Here is a 22,998-nt window from a genome sequence, read left to right on the forward strand (position 1 = left end):
CTATCAGGTATATATATGTAGTATGGTGATATTCCGCAGCGCTGTACAATGGATATACAGGATATAACACGTAGTACATAACATAAAAATGTTGACTTATAGAAACAATAACCTATTCAATATATTAGCTATTAAAGGTGTCAGTTAGACCAGAGAGTGCCACTGGAGGGCTTCTGTTTTTGCCCCCGCATCACCAATTTTTGATCATGTTCCACCCAGTTCCTCTCTACGCTCTACCTATAAAATCTCCGATTTTATTTTTTATGGTACAGTATTCTTAATATTTGTGGATAGTTATGGTATAAATGCTCTATCCCAACTGTCCAGAAACCCAGGGTTTAGATACCTGTAGTGATGTATATTACGTATGGGCAATTGCGGTTGGCTGGGAATGCTGTGAGTTATTGTGGACCGCAAATACTCATTATACAACAACATCTGACATATTTTCCCTGCGCTCATCAAATGATTTCCACAAGGTAAACTTTTTTGACGAAGCCATATGCATTCAATGTGTAGTGTCTCGCACGTCACAGATGTAAACAAATAGCTACATAGTTTTGGGAAGCCAGCATTAAGCCCCTCTGTTGTTATAACTATTTAAACAGTTTGTAGCAGATGGCGTATGTTATATCTCCATTACAGACCAGACAATAACCAGCATATGACGTGTTCTGTAGGGATTGTTCTAAAGTAGTTAATTGTTTGTTTTAATTTACCGATTCTGGTGCTTCATTCAGTGCGAAAATGCCGAAACCATTGAAATTGTCATGTTTTAGGGCAGCTTTATGGTTAAGTGACCTCATTTTTTTTTCCATGATGCGAATAAATTTCATATTACGTGTAAAGGGAATACTCACAGAAGGGAAAAAATGACTTAGTTATACATCTCACATGCTGCAGGGCAACGCTTTACATGTGCCGGTCAGCAACATGTGTAATAAGCGTGTGTTTTGGACAAAGTGGCAGGTGGGGGTCACATTAGGTTTATGGTCAGATGGACCCGTAATATTTTGAAAAGCAACGTTTCTCTTCCGTGTTGGCAGTAAAACGCAGGAGCGGTTGAGTACGAGGTCATTTAAGGATTGGCACACACGCTCATTCCACTAATCTTCTTTCTGCAATACAATACTAACAATGTCATGTGCCGAGATCTTCGACACTATTTCGTAACAAGCCTAGTCTCGTATTAAAGGGAATACTTATAAAATCATTTATTAATACTCTACTCCCGATATGTCCAGGGGTCACTCGTTAGGTACACTAGAAACTGTTACGTTGTAAGATTTAAATGGCAATTTCATTATTAAGGTACCATTTTAGATGAATGGACCATTTACGTTCATCTACGTGGATTACTTTACTATAAACACAACGGGAGAACACTTTTTAAATGAATCCGCACTTTTAAAAGTTTTTTTTTTCCAAACCAGTGTTTTAACTATAACTGACTTTACCTTTGCCCAATATAAATCTGCGAAAGTATGCATTTTTTCGCTTGCGCTGACCGTTCCCTCCATAGGTGGCGCTATCATACAAGCAGATTCAGCTAGAGGACCCCAGCTCGGGCCGGAGGGCATAGACCTACGCATGCTTGATTTATCATACCATTAGATAACCAATTTTCCCTTTTTATTCCTAATTTTATTCTTAAAGAGTAAAATTATTCCTTGGTCTGTACAACATTAAGTTCATTTGCTTCTGGCCCCTGGAAAGCCTGAAAGCACCTTTGATTCATTTTTAGACATAATCCTTTAAAATTAAATACATCTGAGGTCGGAAGATTTGAATATTATGTATTAAGTACAATTCAGTTGGTTGCTATGGGGATTACACCATTTTTTTTTCTATTCTCGTGCGTGGTTACATTGCCTCGACCATTGTCTCTTGCTCTATGTGAAAAATCACCAGTGGTTTCGCTAGTTATGCGTGTTTTAAATAAATCTTTTTACATAACGCTGGGTTTTGGAGCTTGAAATATTAACAAAACAAATAAAATGTATTGCTATGGATTGAAAGGTAATCCATCATGAATATTTGACTTTTGTACCGGTAAATGTATCGGAGTGTCATGTTGTTCAGGTAATGGCACATGCCAGTTTTATTCTTTTAAAGGTCTATTGATCCAGAACCCCTGCCCGGAGCGACTCATTTATAAGGCTGTGTTGCTGCTGCGTTCAGATTCTGCCCGATCCACGAAGTCTATTACCGGACACCTACGGATCAACGATGGCGTCCTCCATTCTATCAGCTATATAATTCCTTCACAGGATCATACTGTTTGGAACATTTTAGATATCTGTATAATTCAGTGATAAGTGTGCTGTATGCAAGGCTCTGTCTTTAACAGAGGGCAAAAGGGGCAGCTTAGTCTCTAAGTGGCCCCCAATAGGCATCAGCTGCTGACACCTCTCCATTTAGGCTTCCACGTGACCTACGCATCATCTGCTGGTGCAGAGGATGGATATGATGTCATATCCTGAGGCCTTCCAGCCAGGGCCGGCCCAAGGCAAAATGCTGCCTGGGGCGAATTTTAAAATGCCGCGCCCCCCCCCTTATCTACCCTTTCTCTCCCTCCGTCCCTATTATCTAACCCCCCCCCCTTGTACTTACCTTTCAGCAGTCCTGCGGCGAGTCTCCCTGTTCGGTCTCGGGGCCGGTTTGTAATGCTGAGCGCCTGAAATGAGGTAATCTTCCGGCACTCAGCATTACAAGCCGGCACCGAGACCGAACAGGAAGACTCGCCGCAGAGGAGAGAGAGAGGGGCGCCGAGCGGGTACTGACAGCTTGGTAAGCGAAAACCACTCGGCGCCCCTTTCTCTCTCTTTCACTTTAAAAAAAAAAAAAAAAAAAAAAAAAAAAAAAAAAAAGGGCCTGGAGCGGCTCCATTGTCGGGCCGGCCCTGCTTCCAGCAGTCAGTACGCAGGCTGTGACTGCCTGCGTTGGTGGCGACGGCACCCTCTGCCCCATTAATTATAAAGGCACTTCTGGTAGATTAGTATATATTGTATGCATAACCCCATTTAAATTATTTGTTTCCATGTAAAAAAAAAAGCTTATTTTGGCTGTATGGAAAAGCCAATCCTGCGCATTACTCCATCAATGAAAAATATTGATCCAGTGATCCTCACCTACGCTCAAGCAGGGATTTAATCCCGGTCCTTTGTGTCCTTTGAGTGCAAAAATTACCCTATTCTACTTTGAACAGTAATGCCCCGCGTGAGTTAAAAACCAGCATGTTTTCATCGATAATATTGAACAACTGAACAAATAATCTTTTTCAATACAATAATCACGATTAAACTTGGGGATTCACACGACCCTGGTTCACTGCGTTTGTGGACAGAATAACCGGTGACTTTTACATTTTAAAATGATTATATCAGAATTGGATAATAACATATGATGTCATAGAGACATCACCTAATGTAAACTGCTTTAACAAAAAAAATGCTTTAAACATCTACCTCGCAGGGCTGTAATGAATACTCTAACTGTCTGTACTGAGAGAATGTAGGTCACAAGACTGACGGAAAATGTACTCAAAGCAACAGTCGTGCCTGTTTTTTAATATATGTTTAATAAATTCCTGCACCGTATCATTATCGGGATAATGTATAATAATGCCACATGCAAAAAATGTAGAACAATAGCACTTGTGCAATAACAATAGTATAATCCGGAGTTTATTAACCCATTATATGGCTCTGTGGAATAGGATGGAGCTATATAACAAATAATCAGACCTCCAAACATTTCAAACAGCCAAAGCGGGGCACCTTTGTTTTAGGGAGTGTGGTTGGGGGTATAGCAAGGCGTTGGGGCTTTGCCAAAACTTTTTTATGTGACTCTGTGACCTCTAGAATCTACATAATTTAATTTATAAACCCATTTCTGCATTTTTATGTAACAGAAAACAGAACCCAAGAGGGTCGGAGGGATTTATTGTTTTGTTTTATATAGCGCCATCATATTCCATTGTGCTGTACAATGGGATTTGCGAGCCCGCTTGCTGATAGTGAGTACCTCGCACCTGCGCGGCACTGAACCAATGAGTTCAGCCAAAATAATTCTCCCGCAAAGGGCTGGGAGCTGGGGAATGGGAATACCTATATTCATTTGCATTAAAAAAGACATTTCTAATGGCAATGTAACGCTCGGCTATCACGTGCATTAAAGTGCATACGAGGGTTGGATTGTATGTACCTTTAAAGGTGGGAACTGGTTAAGCGGTTATTGCTTGATTAAATGTATCCCGTTAACTATTCCAAATAGAACCCTGTAACTATTCGATATAATGTTAACACATCGGTGATCATAGCGTACTGTACATTTCAGAAACATCATTTTATATTTTAAAACAATTAAACTGCAACATCAACAAAGCAAATTATAAAACAAACAACTTCCTATACACCAAATAAACAAGCAAAACGTGTCATTGTGTTTAGAATCCTCATTGTACAGTGCAATAAAATAATAATAAATAATAAAATAGAAAAAACATATTAATTATTATTAAATAACCAATCATTTAAGAGGCTCTAGTATGAATGCGTATTCCCAATATATATGTGTAGGAAGCACAGACAGACAAAATACACAGAGGAAAAAAGAAAACAAAAGATGTATATTTGAATCAGTCACAGAAAAACACCAGAAAGGTCAAAAAGGCACAGATGAAAACCATTACCTGAATGAACCCATCTCAACCCCCCTCCATGACCACTTGGGAAATAAAAATCTGCTCTCCCTCGTGTATTTGTGTGCTTTTTCATTCACAAGAACCATAAGTTTTAATGCCTGCCTGCTACAGACAAGAAGGTTTTTTTTTTTTGCTTTGCAGCAAAAAAAAAAAAAAAAAAAAGGCTGTGGGGAGGGGAGGTTGTTCCTGGAAGAGCCAGCCTGGGGAGTTGGTCACATTCTTGGCTGGGATTCAATGACTGAGGCAGACACCAACAAACAGAGAGAAAGGGGGTGGAGAAGGGAGAGAGCAAGAGAGGGGAGGGGAAGAGAGAGACAGAAGGGGGGAGGAGGAGTGCACAGCACAGACAGTGCATTAGCTAAGCATTCAAGCACTCTCAACTGGGAAGCCAGTCTGTGTGTATGGGAGTGCTGATCCTCCACTCCCCAGGAACAAAAAATCAAGAATTACAAACCTACCAACATGAGGACAAACTCTTAAACAACAAGAAACAATCTAACCCTACTTGGAAATTGTTAGAATTCATTTTTTTTTTTACAAAAAAAAGAAACTGTTGCTGTTTTTTTGGATTTGTTTCTTCTCAAGAGTGAAGAGTCAGATCACCAGGTCTGACTTCTGTGAGATCCAACCACCCCCACCCGACACCGTTTATTGATTGGGAAGCTATGGACAGAAATAAGGTGACTGTGGGGCATGTATAGCCCCCGTAAGTAGAAGCTGTGTTGTGACTTTATCGGAGACAGTGCTATTTTCAAAAAACATTTTTTTTATATTTTTATTTTTATTTTATTTTGGTGGGTTGGGAGGTTGCTGCAGAAGAAGTCAAGGAGTGGAGTCAGCTGTATGAAGCGGTGTCACTGCATTAGGACAGTTTTGGGAGAGTTTGGGGGGCCATTTCTTGGAACCCTGTCTAAGGATTGAGTCTGTGGGAACAGATGGAGGCGACCAGGTCTGCTTAAGCTCTGGATTAAAGTGCTGTTTGTTTGTTTTTTTTTTAAGTTTGAATATTTTTGCCCATTTTTTAAACTCTCCCCCCTGCATTCTCTGGATTTTTATTTTGTTGATTGGAAATTTTTATGATGGAGACTGTGAGCAGGAGCAGCTTTCAGCCCCATCCTGGTCTGCAGAAGACCCTGGAACAGTTCCACTTGAGTTCCATGAGCTCCTTGGGCGGACCAGCTGCCTTCTCTGCACGCTGGGCACAAGAGATGTATAAAAAGGAGAGCGGTAAAGAACCAGAACCGGTGCTGCATCTGCCTGTCCAGCCTCCCCCAGTCATCCCTGGGGGACCCTTATTTATCCCCTCGGATCGCTCTACTGAGAGGTGCGAGACCATCCTTGAAGGGGAGACCATCTCCTGCTTCGTAGTCGGTGGGGAGAAGAGGCTGTGCTTGCCGCAGATCCTCAACTCGGTGCTGCGAGACTTCAGCCTCCAGCAGATCAACTCGGTGTGTGACGAGCTGCACGTGTATTGCTCCCGTTGCACAGCTGACCAGCTGGAGATCCTCAAAGTCATGGGCATCTTGCCCTTTTCTGCCCCCTCGTGTGGCCTCATTACCAAGACTGATGCAGAGAGGCTGTGCAATGCCCTACTCTATGGGGGCACCTACCCACCTCGCTGTAAGAAGGACTTTCCGGGCACCTTGGAGCTGGAGCTCACTGAGAAGAGTTTCCGAGTCTATCACGAGTGTTTCGGCAAATGCAAAGGCTTGTTTGTGCCCGAGCTATACATTAATCCCAGCGCCCCATGTATCCAGTGCCTGGACTGCCGACTCCTGTATCCACCACACAAGTTTGTGGTACATTCTCACAAGGCGCTGGAGAACCGGACTTGCCACTGGGGTTTTGATTCAGCCAACTGGAGGGCATACATCCTCCTGGCCCAGGATTATGGCAATGAGGAGGAGCAGGCCAGGCTGGGCCGGCTGCTGGAGGAGATGAAAGACAAGTTCGACTACAGCAACAAGTACAAGAGGAAAGCCAGCAGGGTGAGTGGACACTCAGACGTCATTGGGTGGGGGTTACGCATTTACCATTTTCATGGGGTCATAGCTGTCCCCAGAGAACCCTTTAAATTTGAGCTGAAAGCAAGAACCCCAGAACCTTTGCAGTACCAGGGATAATAAGATCAGCATAAATTGGTTCTTAACCACTCCTCTTCCTTCCTTGAATTGTAACTTTAAAAATATCCTGAACTATCCTGAATAATTTGAACAGTTCCAGGACCTAAAGTGCAACGGCCCTTTTAAATTGATGATGGATGCTTAATTGGACCATTTCATACCATGCAAGTTACCCACTTCCTTTAGTCTAGAAGAGGGCTTAGCATTGAGTAATTTTTACCTCAACCAAGTACTCAATGTAGACCACCACACACATGATATGAGGAGTAGTTACTGGTGACTCTTAGTTCATTGGTAACTTTTGGAGTCCAAAAGTGAATTGAGCAATAAAGTCGGTAAAATGTTATTTTTCGGCTGATAGCGGGGGTTACTGAATTGACAATTAGAGCGCCAGAAGGCTTGTAGGAGGACAGTGAGATGGTGTCAAACTATTGACTGGTGTCACACTGATTTGAGAGGAGGGGAGCTATGATACGGCCATAGTCCTGCCAGTTTACACAGATATAGAATGGGTTAAATGAGTTTGGGGTGCTGGAGTGATGTGTAAATGGGCGTCTGTCACCTCCTCGGGTGTTAATAGGGCACTCCTGGAGCACTGAAAAGAACATCGCCCTGCAGTGACTTTTAACGTAACCTGATGCTAACCTTCTTGCAGCCTTTGTGTTTATGCTTATTGATGGCGTTACTATGTGTATATAATACATATTTACAGACGTGGTCATCTATATGTAGTGGTACTAAACAGGTGCAGCTACCCTCCCCCTTTAGCCAAACGCCCGACTCTCTAGGTAACCCTTTAATAGCCAAGCAAAGTATTGATCTGCATCACTCACCCTCCTGTGCTCCTCAATGTGTTGACATGTCAAGCGTTTGCTTTTAATTGTAGACCAGTAACTCTATAGCTTGAAGCCCCCCCCCCTCCCCCTCTGGTCTGGGACAGTATTTTGGGACAGAATAACACACATATTGTTGAGCTATCCTGAACGTGCTTTCCATGGGTTAGCGGTTCTCCGGCTGCCTGGGCAGACATATTACTATATATAGATACGCGCATTGAGGTTTATTTGTGCACGTGAGGTCATCAGTTCTTTCTAGGAATCTCGGTGTATATATCTGCGCTGCCCAGTGATTGAGGGACCTGGCACCAGACGGGTAGCAATGTTCTGCTTTGCGTGTAGGTGGTGTATACATAACTGAAGCAACCGCATTGAGGACATGCCACCCAGACTGGCTGTCCAGACACTAGTGGTTTATTTTAGTCGGTATGAGTTAAAGTTGACGTCTGGAAAAGTGGCTACTCCCATGGGCAGCGGATATAGGCATTGAATCTGAATATGGGGACAGTTGACTTATGTCATCTTTTTTTTTTTTTATTTCTTTATTCTTTTTAACATTTATAAAAATGATTTTTTTTTTCTTCTTGTGTTACACAATCACATTAGGCTACACCGAGGAAAATAATTTATTTTTCCGTATCAGCCCTCGCCATGCGAAGCCCTGTAATTATGGGTGATTCTGGGGAGCTGCACTTGGAATGACTGGGTCAACTACTTGTGGCGCCATTTGTTAATACCACCCTTTCTGCTCTAAACAAAACCACATTTATTCAACCGCAGCCCCACAATAAAAAAAGAATGGACAAACTATTTCTCATACACAACGACCACTACATTTTAAAAAAATGTTACTTTATTTATTTAAAGCTGGTTATCCTTTCTGAATTGCTACTATGTTGCATTTTTGTTTGGAAGGGGTTAATATAGCGGACACCTAACTGTACATTTTTTTTTTTTTAATTGTCTTTTTCCTTTCATGGCCTTTCGGCATGAGATGTGTGACTTCCTTGATTTCCTTTCGCTTATTATTCCTGGTGCATAATAACATTACATTTACTGATCTCTTCTTGGGAGGCCAATTAAATCACATTATTGCTTAAATCCTTTTTTTTTGCTCTCTCTCTCCTTTTTTTTTTCCTTTTTCCTTATTATCACTGAATAGACTCCTTTCCAATTTCCCCAGGAGTTTCTTACAACTGTGTGTCAGAGCTATTGTGGTGATGTTAACAGTAATGAGGCACATTATCTGTGATAGTTGGAGGTGGATGCGTTTTTAATGGCTTGTCTATCCCCAGCTAATCAAGGATTGAGGTGGTAGCTCTGAATAGCTCTGTCTGGCAAGAATGGGTTGCTTGTTATTGGCTCTGGCTGGGGAGACTTTTTATTTTTTTTTTAACCCCGTTTATGACATTTTGTAGAATGAACATTTTTTCTTTGAGAGTACATTTATTTTATTTAAAAAAAAAATAATTCTGAATTATGATTTATTTTTTTTTATGTGGTTTGCATACACTATACATCCTGAATGTCACCGGAGGAGATAAATATTCCTTTTGTATATTTTGCAGTAAAGTGTTTTTAGTGTTGTTGTTTTTTAACGCAGTCATGCATCTTGAAATGTGCTGCGGCTTCCTTTTTGTGTAATCTAATGCGTGCAGACTATGCGATCACAGAAAAAAGTTCTTGGAAGTGTCCCTGGTTTGATAATTCTTTGCCTGCTCTTTACCTGAATTGGCACATGGTGTACAATCATCTCATAAAAAAAAAAAGCTTGTGCGCATAGGTGGAAGGCTTTTTATATATTTTTATTACGTTTTTTTATTTACATCTGGATACTAAAATGCCTCTAAAAAAAATTAACCTATTCTGTGCACTCAAACCAGTATCTTCCATAACACCTTTCCAGTTTGTACTCTAATGCCACTTTTAAACTGAGACTGATACAGCATGTAACTGCAGATTTAAGTTACCATTGTGATGATGCAATTATTCAGTATGAAATTTAAAGTTGGACAAAAAAAAGTGCTCATGTGATAAGAGGTTAAATACTCATTCTTTCAGAAACAAAACACTGTGCGGGGTAGGGGGGAATTAAAACCCTTTTTAACCATTTGGTACAGGGGTGATCCAATCTTATTTTTGCTCACTAGAAGAAAAAAAGAGTATAATGACCGATCTGAGCTGGTCCCTGGTTCGTGGAGCATTTCAGCATCCTTTTGTGTGATGTCTGCTGGAGCGTTGAGCAAGTGTCCTGAAATAGCAGACAGGATATCATGTGTTAGGAAGTCTGAGTGAACTAGAATAGGGACCGAGGACTCAGACAAGCGGCTTCTTTTAAAATCACCTTCTCCAGAGTCTCAGACTTCTAAAGCTAATGAACTCCCTGCCCCCCCCCCCCCCATGCTTCTTTATAAGGTTGCACATAGATACCTTTTTGTTTTCTGGCTAAAAGAGATGGCTGTGCCAAAGCTATATTGCTACGGTTTTTATTTTTGTTTTAAACACAGATCTTGTATAATTTCCAGTAAAATATCATTTTGATCTTTGATATTGAATATTACGAATATACCTGTCATTTTCTGCCATACCTTTTTTTTGTTTGTTTCATTATTTACATGTGTCCTAGAATTTTAGAAATATAGATGCATATGTATATTTTTGATTGCAGCTTTTTGGCTCCTATAGACCACATTTTTAAAAATTTGCACAAACTGCAGATCAAGAAGGAAATTGGTAACAAAAAAGGAATAGAAAATTAACATTGGATTACTTTTAGGAAGTGGTCCGTCACTTTAGAATTAGGAGGCACTTGTTGGGTTTGCTAACAGAAATGTAAGAAAAGTTGCTAATAGGGTGTGTGTGTGTATATAATTTTATTTTTTTATTTTCGTAAGTATAAGAGGAAACTGTTCTAGTTCTCAGGAATTGTTAGGCTCGCAGTTTTTAATACGTTTGTCAAACATCCTGGCTTGATGCCTATTAGTGACTGGCTGCGTAGTCACAGGAAGAACGGGTTCTTGGTGCTAATCAGGATAAAAATATTTACAGATGTCTGCAAGTATGTGATATTAAAGTGAGTAGTTTGATTTGTCTAACGGGATGGCAATAGAAGAATATTTTTTAGTCGGTGACCACTCTTGTTTCATCCTTGTTTTATTCAAGAATCTCTCGAGAGTTGAGCTCCCGAGCAGAGCCTTAGTGAAGTCAATGGAGACACAACCCTGGGAATACCTGGCCTGTTAAGTACATAGTGAATACACGCAAGACTGAGTTGCTTAAGGGCAATTTTTGCTAAAATCTAGTTAACGTTTCAGTTTTTTTTGTTTTAATAATAATCTCATTAACAATATTCACTACACAGCGTTCCATATTAAATAAAATTAGTTTATGCTAAATAAGATGGGGGTGTAATTGTAACCTGTTGCTGAAACCACCAATTACCGTGAATGAGACAGGTTTAGCGGAAGTGCCCTTTTCAAAGGAATGTAGTTTAGTTATTCAACAAAATCTCTGCTTAGCAAATGCATCCAGCTATGTCCTGGTAGGACTATACTGAGCATGCTCCGCTTTATGCTACAGTTTTAATACTAAATATCCTTTAGATGACAAGGAAGGTTCTGCCTTTTGTCTGCCTTGTCTCAAGATTTTAACTTTTTTGAGTAAAAGATACCGTGACGCTATTGAAATGATGTATGATGCCCCACGTGGAGATTTAACAATTTTTGGTCTCAAGGTACTAAAGTAAAAATAAGTTTGATAACTTCCTATTGTGTTTGCTGCACCTTTCTGGTCAAGAGTTATTCGACGGGGAGCTCTTCTGAAGGTAACCATTGTTGGATAAAGTACCCTGTTTGGTTTTCTTTCTTTTTTCCCGCCGTAGTCTGGCGAGGAATTCCAAAACTAAGCTTAAAGTGCAAGGAGTGACTGTCAAACCATTCCTTTTTTTCTTTCTTATGGATTTACATTTTCAAACAAAGGTACAGTAAATAGAAATGTGAAGCCTTTTGCCTCTTGCACCCTTTTACTCGTCCTTTCAGCTCCCTTTGACTTTTAATCCATTCATTCTTTTCACTTCTTTACCGTAGGCTGTTTACCTCTCCCCCTCCCCTCCTTTTTTTAACACCCAAACAAAGGAGTTGGAGAATGACTGAAGGAACTTGAATTTCAGGCTTAAGCCACAAAGTAGTGAATGATTGATTTTAATATCAGCCAGGTGTGTGGAGATGCAGTTCATTCATGCCTGGTCATGACCATCTTTACTGATCGTGGACCAACGTAACCCCTGTGCTTTACAGCTTCCTAATCTTTTTGTAGGTATAGTACCGAGGCAGGGGGTTTGGCAATCTTCTCTTTTTTTTTTTTTTTTGTTGATCCTGTGTTTCCAGCAAAAGGCCATTTGCTGCCTGAGTAGGGCAGAGTTGAATGTTAACAACATCCCCCATGACTGGCTTATCTGTGTCCCAGCCATTTGTAACACCTCTTGTGTTAATGAATCCCATTGTCTGTTGTCCTAGCCCAGGTAAAAATCTCACCCCACTGTGAGGCTTATTTAGAATGTAAATAAACATTAACCAAGATGGAGTGGCAAGTTGGTGTCTAGTCTGCATCACAAAGGACCAGCGAATCCAGGAGTTGATCATTCAAATAAATACTTTTCAGGGCAAAGAGTGGTTTTAGCTCTTAGTACTCGTATGCAACTGTTTGTCTATTTGCATGAATTGTAATTATTTTCTCTTAATAAGGGAAATGTTCTCCTCCTGGAACCAAACCTCCCACCCACCTTCTTTAGCTGCGTGAATAACTAGATGATCCCTGTTGGGCTTTCATATGGCTGCGGGGATAGTCTGTAGGGCTTTGCTGATTCAGGTCTTACCATAGTGATGTTATACACCACAGATCTGGTGGGTTCCTGTGGCCAAAATGTGTCGGAATGTTGTCACATTGCTTATTGAACCTATTTACTAAATTGCAGGTGATCGTGGAATTCTATAATTATTATAAAGGGGTAAACCCCAGTGAACTTCCCCTACAGATGGTCCGAGCTGACTATGTGTAACACATTTTTAACGAGAGCAGAGCTCACGGTCTACATCTGATCGATGTGTTAAACCTGTGACATTAGAGATAAGAAAGTTTGCTATAATATCCCGCATGGACAGATAAATAAATCCTGTGCGTGCTGGTTGTGCTTCTACCCCCCCCCCTCTTCCATCTGCAAAATGGAACGGCCTCTCTGCAGTGTTGTAACTTTTTATCTTTTTCTCTGTTCTGCTGCAGTGCATCGTGGGATTTCCATTTTTGCTGAATGGGCTGCTTGTTAGAGGGGGAGGAAGTGAGCTCCCTGTAGGATTGAGGGGGATGTGGGGGGGGCGTCCTGTTTTATATGCAAAGCACAGCAGTTTAAAAAAAAAAAAAAAAAAAAGCCAAGTGGATAGCGCATGAGGATCTCCCTACACAAATATAGGGGTGTCACAATCTCCCAAGAGCAGCTGCAGGCGTTGTGAAGCCTGGTGGTGTTGTATAGGTTTTGCCCGGAATATCGTGATGTGTTGCCATTGTATTATTGACCGAGTGCATTTACCTTTGTCATTTAATAAGATGCGCTCTTGGCTTGTCTGCTCTAATAGCAGATCTGCAGGGGTCCTAAATGAAGCCAGGAGTTAAGAGGTCTTCAGAGCACGACCATGAAAAGGAGCAGGTCAGAAACTGAGCCCCCTTTTGAGACGATCTCCAAAAAACATTTGGAAATGCGCACTTCCCCCCCCCCCCTCCATCTTTGTTTCAGACTATTCACTGGCTTTCATGGTGAAGGAGTTTGTTGTAAAACTTTTGAAGTCTGCCTTCTTAAAGAACTCATTACTCACAAAAGAGTTTAATTTCCAATACTGCACACACGTGTTTCTGTTGGATCTCTGAAACCTGGCAGATAGTCCAGTGAGCTTCCAATGGGTTTATCGTGTTCTTTCAATGATCTTCCATTAAGTTTAAAGTGTAACAAAACAATCTGACCACCTTCTTTTTGTAACATTACCCTCCCCCCAATCTCCCCTCCACCTTTTGGTGCATTCCTGTCAAACCTCCCTTTTAAATTATCATTCTTAGGCTGAGTGGTATGCAAATAAAGTCAATTAAGTAGGAGGTTTTTAATTAGCGGTTTTAAGTTCATGTGTGAAGTGCCACGACTTAATCACTTTTCACAGTTTCGTAGTTAATTTGCTAAGTTTTTTTTGCTGTTTTGGAACAACTATGAAAAAACTGTGAATTTTCTGTTTTCTGCCATTTGGAAGCGGTTAGAGAGTGGAAGTTCTTAATTGCAATGGTTAATGCCTAAAATAAAACACTAGTGTAGAACGTATGGTTGAAAGTTTTTTTTTCTTGGTTTGAAGAGCACAAGACAAAGGAGAATGAACGATGGTCTCCAGAAAAGTCCTCCATGAAACCCAAGCAGGGAGAACTTGACGGAGGATAATCCAGTGTTTATCATTAAATGTTTTTGTCATTGACACATATTAGCCTCTTAACATAGTTTCATCATGAAACTTGCTCTTCGGCAACCTACTTCTCACGCCCTTCTTCAGTTGTTGCTAAACAGTCGTCCTAATCCTGAAAGACCGATCCATTCTATTTAAACAAGCGAGGCCAATATCTGTAGTGTAAAGAGCCACAGCATACAAGTTTATTTTATTTCTTAAAAACATTTGACGTTCAAGTGCTTTTTGTCTGGGCATGGAGTGTAAAATCCAAAGAAACAAAAGAAATTCTTTAAGCCCTACTCTGAGTGTCTTGTTTATGGGTTTTAGCTGCCAGGGGGTACCACAGTTCTCTCCATAGAAGAACATTATTGGCCCCTCTGGAGGGGAACTAAGTAAACTTGACCTATTGCTATATGTCAAGGAAAGAGCATTAGAATTAGAATAAAAATAACTTGCTGTGCATATTTTAAACCCTTGTTTGCCACTGAACAAGTTCATGTATTATGTAGAAATTTAAGACCCAAGAAGATAGACTTCCCTAGAAATCAAAGAAGAAAAAGAAGGGGTGAATAGGCACCCTGGGTACCTGGCTCCTGGCATTTGACCAACTATGTTCACAACCAATTAAGGGTATTTTTAAAAATGTCTGTAAAAATATCTTTTGTAATGCTTAAGGCATTGGAACTATGAAGGGGCATCTCACTGAAAGGTTCCAAGGTTTTTGCTGCCCTCAAGGCAAATGATCAGTGTTCAGACATCAATTACAAGAACCCATAAAATACATGGTTAAGAACTCTAAGAATGTCTTGACCAAAAACCGTCTGCAGCACAAGCGTAGTAGACCGAAATGTTACATAATTGTCTGTCTCAGACTTGGATTCTTTTGGAGTGAACATTCATGGCTTGCAAAACAGGGAAGAAGTTACTAAATATGATGATCTTGTGGCATTGGGAACTATTGTGTGATGAATCCATTTACATTTTATAAGCTATTACAGCATATTGTGAAATAAACCTCTTGCAGAACATCTGACAATTTTTTTTTCTTTTTTGCTTGGTCCACTCGGTCGAGTTATGGTTTATTTGGTATTTATTATCAGTGTTAACACATTTTTCTATTGGCAATCTCCTAATTTTAATTCATTACTGCATCCTATGTCACTTTACAGTTCCTCTGATGCATTGTAGTCATTTCAATTATATAGTTTTTTCCCCCCTGATTTTTAAAGGTGAGGGTGGCTGGGTGAAGACCTCTTGTCTCTACCCAGAGGTTGATCTTTTGTAGGTTCTATATAGGACACAGTCAGTGCAGAAGGGGTTATCTGTGACAGAGTTCTCGCTGAACTATGTACGTGTTCTGAGGGTTTATTCTCACGTCTGGATCTCTCATAGGACGAGGATTGTGAATAATTTAACAAGTGCAGGCAGGGTTGTCTACAGAAGCCACATTGTTAGAAATTTCTCCAGTCAGCAGACAGCTAGTCTGGGCAAGCGGTGAGGATACATTAAAGTCAATATTCCATCATCTTCTCACGGTTAACCATTTTGGTGCCTCCTGCTTATTCAGTGTCTTTTTATTATAGAATATTACATTGTATTAGTTATTTTTAATTCAGAATTTGTGATTTTTAAGGACTTCCTATTTTGCTGGGGTTAGCGTGTGTGTGTGTGTGTGTCGGCAGTATAAAGTCCAGCTGGCCATTGGTACAGCTGTGGTTAAGCTGTTAAAGTGATGCTTTGTATAGGGCAGCCTATGCTAGACCCTCAGTGACCAGGCAGCTCTGATGTTTCAATGTGGTTGAGGCCGGTGACACATGGCCGGCTGGAAGGCATAAATACATACTGAACATTGTGGGTCTGCTTTTTGGCTTGTCAGACACACACACCCATCACCAATTCTTTAAGATCCCAGATGGTAAATAACAGCAGGGGGTAAAAGGACCCCATTGTCTCTTTTCTTATGCCTAATTTAGGTCTTCAGTGACTGTCCATCTCTCTTTTCCAGTTTCTTTTTTCTCCCCCTGACTCTTTTCTTTAAATGATCAAATTAGGCTGCTTATTTGTGAGTGTCCAGAGAAAAGGAGCAACAGTTGAATCCACCTCGCTCGCTGAATGCAAAGCGCTGGGGATGTTCGCTTTGTAAAAATCAAGTCATCGGGATAATATGTTTTGTGTCATTAAGGTGATAGTGTTATCAGTGATATCCGATGAAAGGTTGCTAGCCAGAAACGCAAGTCTTACTAGTCTACTCAAAATTCTAGCTAAACATATTTTTAACTTATTTTTATTAGAAAGTAGTACATTTTAAATAAGTTAATTTGGTCATCCAGCTTTTTTTTTTTTTTTTGATGTAGAGAAGTGAATCCTATGCCAAAAAGTATAATTGTAAAACTAATCAAAAAAAACTTGTTTTGCAAAAAATGGGTTTGTCTCACATTTATATTGTGGGTTAAGGCATGCAATGGCTACTTTATATTATTCATGCTTGCTCTTTGTGAGTGGGGAGGCCTCCCTGTTGTCTTCGCCCTGTCCCCAGTTTAGCAGGGGACCCTTCTTGTCACAGCATGCTGGATTTATGGTGAGATTTTCGCCACCCTTCTGTGACCCGGGACTTGCCAAACACTGGCCACTGCTATTCTATCCAACTTTACTTGATTAGATCTGAGCGCTTGGTGAATTGACAAAATTGAATGGATTAATGAATTCCCCGGGTGCTTGGGGTGACTCTCCCTTTGTCTGTCTTTTTTCTTTTTGCTGTTGAATATTCATAAAAAGAGAGTGCAAGGTCTGGTTACAAGTTTCTGGAGCTTGAAAAGGCAAAGGCTACTTTTTTTATTTTTTTTCAAATATTGGCATTTATTAATACTTTTGAGGTTAACATCTGTACTTTCTTGTGTGTGTCACCTGAAGGTTTGTTGGTTCTGAAAATGTGTATGTTGTCCATTACAGACTTTGCTTGCCTTTTTAAAGTCTTGAAAGTGACCCAGCTGTATTTCTAGTGAGTGTTTAGAACCCTCCTCTCCTGGATATTAAGCTGCCTCTTTTTATCTTGTAAAGCTTCCGAATGAGCTTTATCTGAAATAGGATGCATGATATACATGAATAGAAGCCAGTGTTCTTTTGTCAAGGAAGCACTCCCTTTCCTCCTACTCAGCACTCATGCTCAGTAAGCACGGTGGGTCTTTTCACTTGGCAGCTCTCTTGGTGGTAGGGGCTGTGTGACTGTACCATTGTTATTTCATAGCCCATTTTAGCAAATGTGAATATTCTTTATCCTCAATTGCCCTGGTAGTTGCTTCTCTCCTTGACCATTGTCACGTCATCCCTCTCGCATCTCCAAGACTTCTATTCCCTGCCAACATAGCGGGGCTTTTTTCTCCCAGTATATTATTATGTGTGCTCCATCTTATTGTTAATTCTGTATTCTCTCTTATTGTAATTGCGACATGGCGGCACAGTATAAATTAAAGTTTTGTGCAACTTTATGCTTTCTAATGTACTTTGGAGTTGTACAGGCTTGTACAGTCCTTTTTCTTCCACGCAGTATTGAATTTTATTGGGCAAAGAAGCCTGCACCTAATATTACAGGTGGAACCATTGTGTCTAGATGGAATAGATTAATGTACGAATGGAATAAGACGTTTCTGCTGGTATGGGTAGAGTGTTTTGACTAGCGCTTGTTTAGCCAGAATGCTGATTTTTCAAAGCCATAACATCAACGTTTAAGGCAGGTGGAGAATAGACAGACAAAATATCAGATTCTCCTATGACGGCACCATCTTTCTAGCCTCCTACAGGATGTAACCCAAGATGCTGGAAATAACGTGAGAATGGTAAACAAAACCTAACTGCTCCCTTGGTAATCTGTCTCTCCTCCCATCAAAGAGTATTGAACACTCTGGAGAGAAAGCCAGCGGTGTTCTGAGGACCTTACAAGAAGTTAGGGCCATGTTCAAGATCTATGCTTCTCTCTATTCACTCTGCTGTTTTGTATCATGATTTAAGAAATCATGCTATATTATACTGATCAAGAGTTGGCCAACTACAATGAAAGTGCCTGTAGGCCATTCCTAATGATCTACTGATGGTCCAATTGATCCTTATGCAATTTCTATCTGGTTAGGGGTTTGTTGTAAAGAGATTCTCTAATTTATTCAGCTTTGGGAGAAAATGTCATCTTGTACAATGTTTTTTTTTGTATGGTGATCAGTATGAACGAGTAAAGTTGACTGGACACTGTAGCCTGAAATAGAACAGAAACTAAGTTACAGTGATCGACTATCAGATGAACACAGACCTTGATGAAAGTTTGATTTCTTAGCACAGAGCGCTTCATACAGCAGTAAAGTCGAATGCATGGGACATGTTTTTCAGGCGGTACATATTCTTATTATTTATTATTATTATTATCTTTTATTTATATTGCGCCAACAATTTACGCAGTGCTTAATACAATACATATATTCAAGGGGTATGACGAGACGAGAATTGACAGACTAAGACAAACCGATACATTAGGTGGAGAGAGCCTGGCTCGCAAGTTTACAATCTTGAGGGAGTACATAAAGTATTATCTATGGTCTTACGCCATCATGGTGCTGGCCATGTTTATATAAATTCTACAGAGCATTTGACATTTAAGTTAACAAGGTTCTTCTAAAATAACCACTTTTATCTGCAAACGGCAAGAAAAGAGAGAGCATGTTTGGTCTTTTTAAATATAACCTCTGACGGATGTGCTTTGATATCACACAGGGAACTCTGTCTCCACAAAGTCAACTTGGTGTCTGTTCAAACTTCCTCTTTTCATTAATATTACTTGACTCGGCTGGACAAGGGCAGCCCTTGTTTTTCGTAAACTTTAATTTTTTGTAACTTAGTGGGAGCATACGCTTCCATCTGTGTATGAATGTATTTAAAGATGACAATATTCTGTACCCAGAACTGTTTAGGCTTGGGACTACCTCAAATTGTTTGTGTTCAGTTTGTAAATTGCATTGAGCAAAAATTTAATTATTGCAGATCTAATAAGAGAAACCTCTTTATTTTCTGTTGACATCGCGTATTGTTCAGGTTGCTTCCAATTTGATACTTTTTTTTTCATGGACTAATACTATGTAACAGTTTTGTCCCCAACTCCATCTGCTCAAGATGTTTAATTTGACTGCAGGTGAATCAAATGAAACACAAAATGCGGTGCATTTATTCTTTGTGTAGTAAAGCTTGAAATAATTGCGTTATTTTTAGAGTTTATTGCTGTTTATCATTGCTACGGCTAGGATTGGACATTCTGTACACTTGGGAGATCCCAATGTTAAGCTGATGCAGAGCCGACAAATTAATCTTTAACTACACAACAGCTTACCTTTTAAACTCTCAATGGGTTTGTAACTCTTGGGTGGGTGTGTGTGTGTGTGTTTGTATCTGCTGCCTCCCTGCCTTCTCTTTTTGGGGATGAAGATTATATATATATATAAAAAAAATCACTAAAATATAATTTTAAATAATGCTGACATTAAATCAAGCATTTCTCATTTTGAGGGCATTGGGAATCCAAGCTGTGCTTTAAACTTTTTCTTTAACAATTCCCCATGTTTATGTTCTGCTGCAGATTTGTCCTTTTTGTAAAGGCATGGATTGCTCTTTTTTTGTCGTAATCGTTGTGTTGTACATGGAAGGTTTGAATGATGCCCAGTCTCAACACTGTACACAAAAGAGAACGCTCTGGACCTTATTAGACCAGGTTACTGCTGTTTAATGAAACTTTTTTTCCCCCATCAGAGTTCAGGGCAACTATTGTTTACTGTGTCTCTTGCAGTCTTTGGAAGGGTGACAGGGCTCTGGCTGTCTGTACATCACATGATCCCTATAGCGTGACCTGCCAGTAGTGTTTTCCGGTCACTGTGATGGAGCCCACACTCAGCTCCCACATGCTTCATTTAACGGATTTGCTCTTTTCCTGGGATAGGATTTTATTCCTGTGTAAACTTGCAAGAACAGTACTTATTTGAGACCTTTTTGTTTGTGCCACACAGACACTCCTTCTTGAATGTCTGGACGTCTGTGATCTAATACTGACGTGTTCTTATATGTGGTTCTAAGTATGTCATGCAACACGTCTATGAAACGGCAGGTTTGATGTTTCATCACTGACTAATGAACGAGAGGCTAGCTGTTCTTTCTCGTTGCCTTTTGTAGGCTTTTGGTCAAACAACCACAAAACTTTAAGGCCACGGGTAACCTGTTAATTTTACCTCTTGAATACAGTTCAGTTCACCAGATGTTTTCGTTGCACTTAGAGACCTTTGGATTCTTAAACCTAATCATTAGACCCTGGACTTCTAAGAATCTGGAAGCTAGGTTCCATACTGAAAAGACATTTGCATGCTATAATGATTCCTGCATTATATCATACATTGGACTGTTAAAACAATGCTAAGCACGTTAGCATCATGTTTGATTAGGTTTTTGTATTTTTGATAAATACACAATATGGTACATATTTGTGGTTTGACCGAAGCTTCTCCAATAATACGAGTTCATGTATTTTCAGTTTTCCAGTTTTATATTTATTTTGTGCATAAATTAATTCATTCTGCCCGGGTGGAAATTTCCAGCCTGGTTGTGTCTACATACAGAGAACACACCAATAGTACATGTGTGGTAAGTAGCTTGTGATTAATGGCCTTGTCATTTAAAGATCCACCTCATGATTAAAGACAAAGTAGACAAACCCATATGGAACAAAAGAGTCTTGCTTGGCCTTCGTGCGTCCTCCAACCTTTGCCAGCAGAGGAAGCCTCTGTTTGGGTAAACCTATCTGCTCTCTGCTCTTTTTTTCCTAAGGGATTTCAGTATTCCAAAACATCAAAGTTTCTGTTTCCCTTTAACAACCATGCGTGTCAGAAGGGGAACTGTTAATTAAATTACCAACAGCACACAGTGCCCGGGGCATCAAAAAGCCCCAACTATTCCGTCATCAGGCTCCCATCTGGGGGTGATCTACTTTTATTATGGGTCTCTGTTCATCCAAATATGATATCTTAAGATGAGGGTGGGGGAGGGTCGGGGTTGTCATGTGGCAAATATTCTCTTTAATGATGACTTAGTTTTGGTTTTGTGGCGTGGGGCTGGACAAATCCCAGGAGCGGAGCCAAGCGGCCATTAAAATTTTATTCTAAAAGAGAAGAAAAGATGTAGATTGCTCCTAAACATATAATGTATTTGATAAAATCATGTTTTCTGTTTCTCTCCAAGTTACAAACTGTAATGTGATTGGTTAACCCGATCAAAATATACTGATTTTTCTTGACTTTCTAGTGTTTCTAACATATAGTATATTACAGCAAATGTCACATCATGAGATCGCTCTTATTAGGGTGACTTTGTAATATGTTCTGCACGACCTTTGGCACGCAGAGGGTTTAATAAGGATGACACATTCTCTCTCCTGTGTGCCTCCGATGCCCGGCATTCTTTTTTTTTTTTTTTTACAAGTCCTCCGCACCAGCTTATGCAACTGTCTCCTGCGCAGGAAGGGGTCATTTGAGGCAGCTGTCTCAATTTGGCAGCTTTCTCCATCTCCTCTTGGAGGCTGTCTAGAAGGGTTTGTTCTTTCTTTTTTTTCTTCAAGGGGCACATTGAGGCAGTTATGAGGATTAGAGTTAAAACAAAAGTTCATTTGATTTATTTTAATTTTTTTTTTCCTCCTGGCTTTGGCTTGCTGGAAGACATTGCCATTTAAATAGCAAACTGAAACATTCTGCATTGCAGGCTTTTTCCTTTCAAGCTGTGCCTCGTTCTGTTTTTCTAAAGCTTCTCCTAATGGTAAATCTGTGCAGCTCAAATGATATTGTCACCGGAGGCCTGGTTGATGTGTACATGTCAAAAAAAAACTGAAGAGGTGCTCCAGGGCCTTCGGTATAGCCCGGTCCTTCCTTGTCTTCATGAATTTCGCGTATCTTCTCCATCTTGGCATTTTAATTTTTTTTTTCTTTATTTATTTTTACCAGTAGTAACTTACTAAATTTGCACACGCAGCTCTTGTTTCTGTGGGTAAATACAGAATGAAATAATAATTAAAAAAAAAAAAACTTTTTATAGACCAGCTTGGTTTTATTCCCCTATAGAATAGATTTAACCTAAAGTTTCCTACTCGTTCCTGTTTTTTGGCTGTATACCAGCAGAGTTGCCGAGTACTTCATGAGATCATACACTGCAAAGGATCCCTGCAACACAGGGAGAGGAAGCTTATGTGGAGTATAATTAAACCTAAAGCAGCTTTAAGGATTAACAGGTCCACCCAGGTAAACATTGCTTCCTTTGGGAGCATGGGAGAATTATTCATTTTTTTCCTTTTTTTGTTTTTTTTTTTAAAACGAATAAAGCCTTGTGCGCATTAGTGATCTATGGATTTTTCTGAGCTCAGTACTAGATCCTAGAATGAAGAAATGTACATAGAATACAGCCCTTCTCTCCGTTTGAGTTTTAGTTGGCTATACGTTGTGTAATAATAGGCATGTAACCGTTTGGGAAGAAGGCTGTTTGATCTAATTTCTTTGTTGCTGGGCTGAGAGTATTAATGGGCCCTTCTGGAGTTGTGTCCTATGATTATGGTGATGTGCAAACTGGTCCTGTTCCATAGCACAGAGAGTTGTCAAATGACTTGTGTTGGGAGAACACGTCTGTCAAGTGTCGTTAAGAAGTGTTTGTAACTAGGAACAGTTTACAGTGCCCAGGTCTGTTTTTTTTTTCTTTTATGGTTACCTTAAGATCTGGACTCGTACTCGTAAGAACATGGCAGCCATGTCTTTTGTAATGATACATTGGCGGTAATTCTTTAGTGTGTCTGAAGTGGCTTC

General features: G+C 40.1%; 1 protein-coding gene across 3 annotated transcripts in view; it reads left to right on the plus strand.

The window, feature by feature from the left end:
* The first annotated feature begins 5,784 nt into the window (after nt 1-5,784).
* The window catches only part of LOC149297935 (ski oncogene), a 53,654-nt gene continuing 36,440 nt past the window's right edge, over nt 5,785-22,998 (plus strand). For 2 of the 3 annotated variants that reach the window (XM_089487957.1, XM_089487960.1), the window contains exon 1: nt 5,785-6,693. In XM_089487957.1, the coding sequence (XP_089344083.1) occupies nt 5,785-6,693 (909 nt within the window). Of the gene's footprint in view, nt 6,694-7,730; nt 7,758-22,998 lie in introns of all 3 variants that reach the window. The other variant, XM_089487958.1, reaches the window with a different exon arrangement.

This window comes from Sceloporus occidentalis, unplaced genomic scaffold, assembly GCF_023333645.1.
Source record: "Sceloporus occidentalis isolate IW3139 unplaced genomic scaffold, rSceOcc1.0.p SCAF_35, whole genome shotgun sequence".
In the NCBI taxonomy this organism is placed as follows: domain Eukaryota; kingdom Metazoa; phylum Chordata; class Lepidosauria; order Squamata; family Phrynosomatidae; genus Sceloporus; species Sceloporus occidentalis.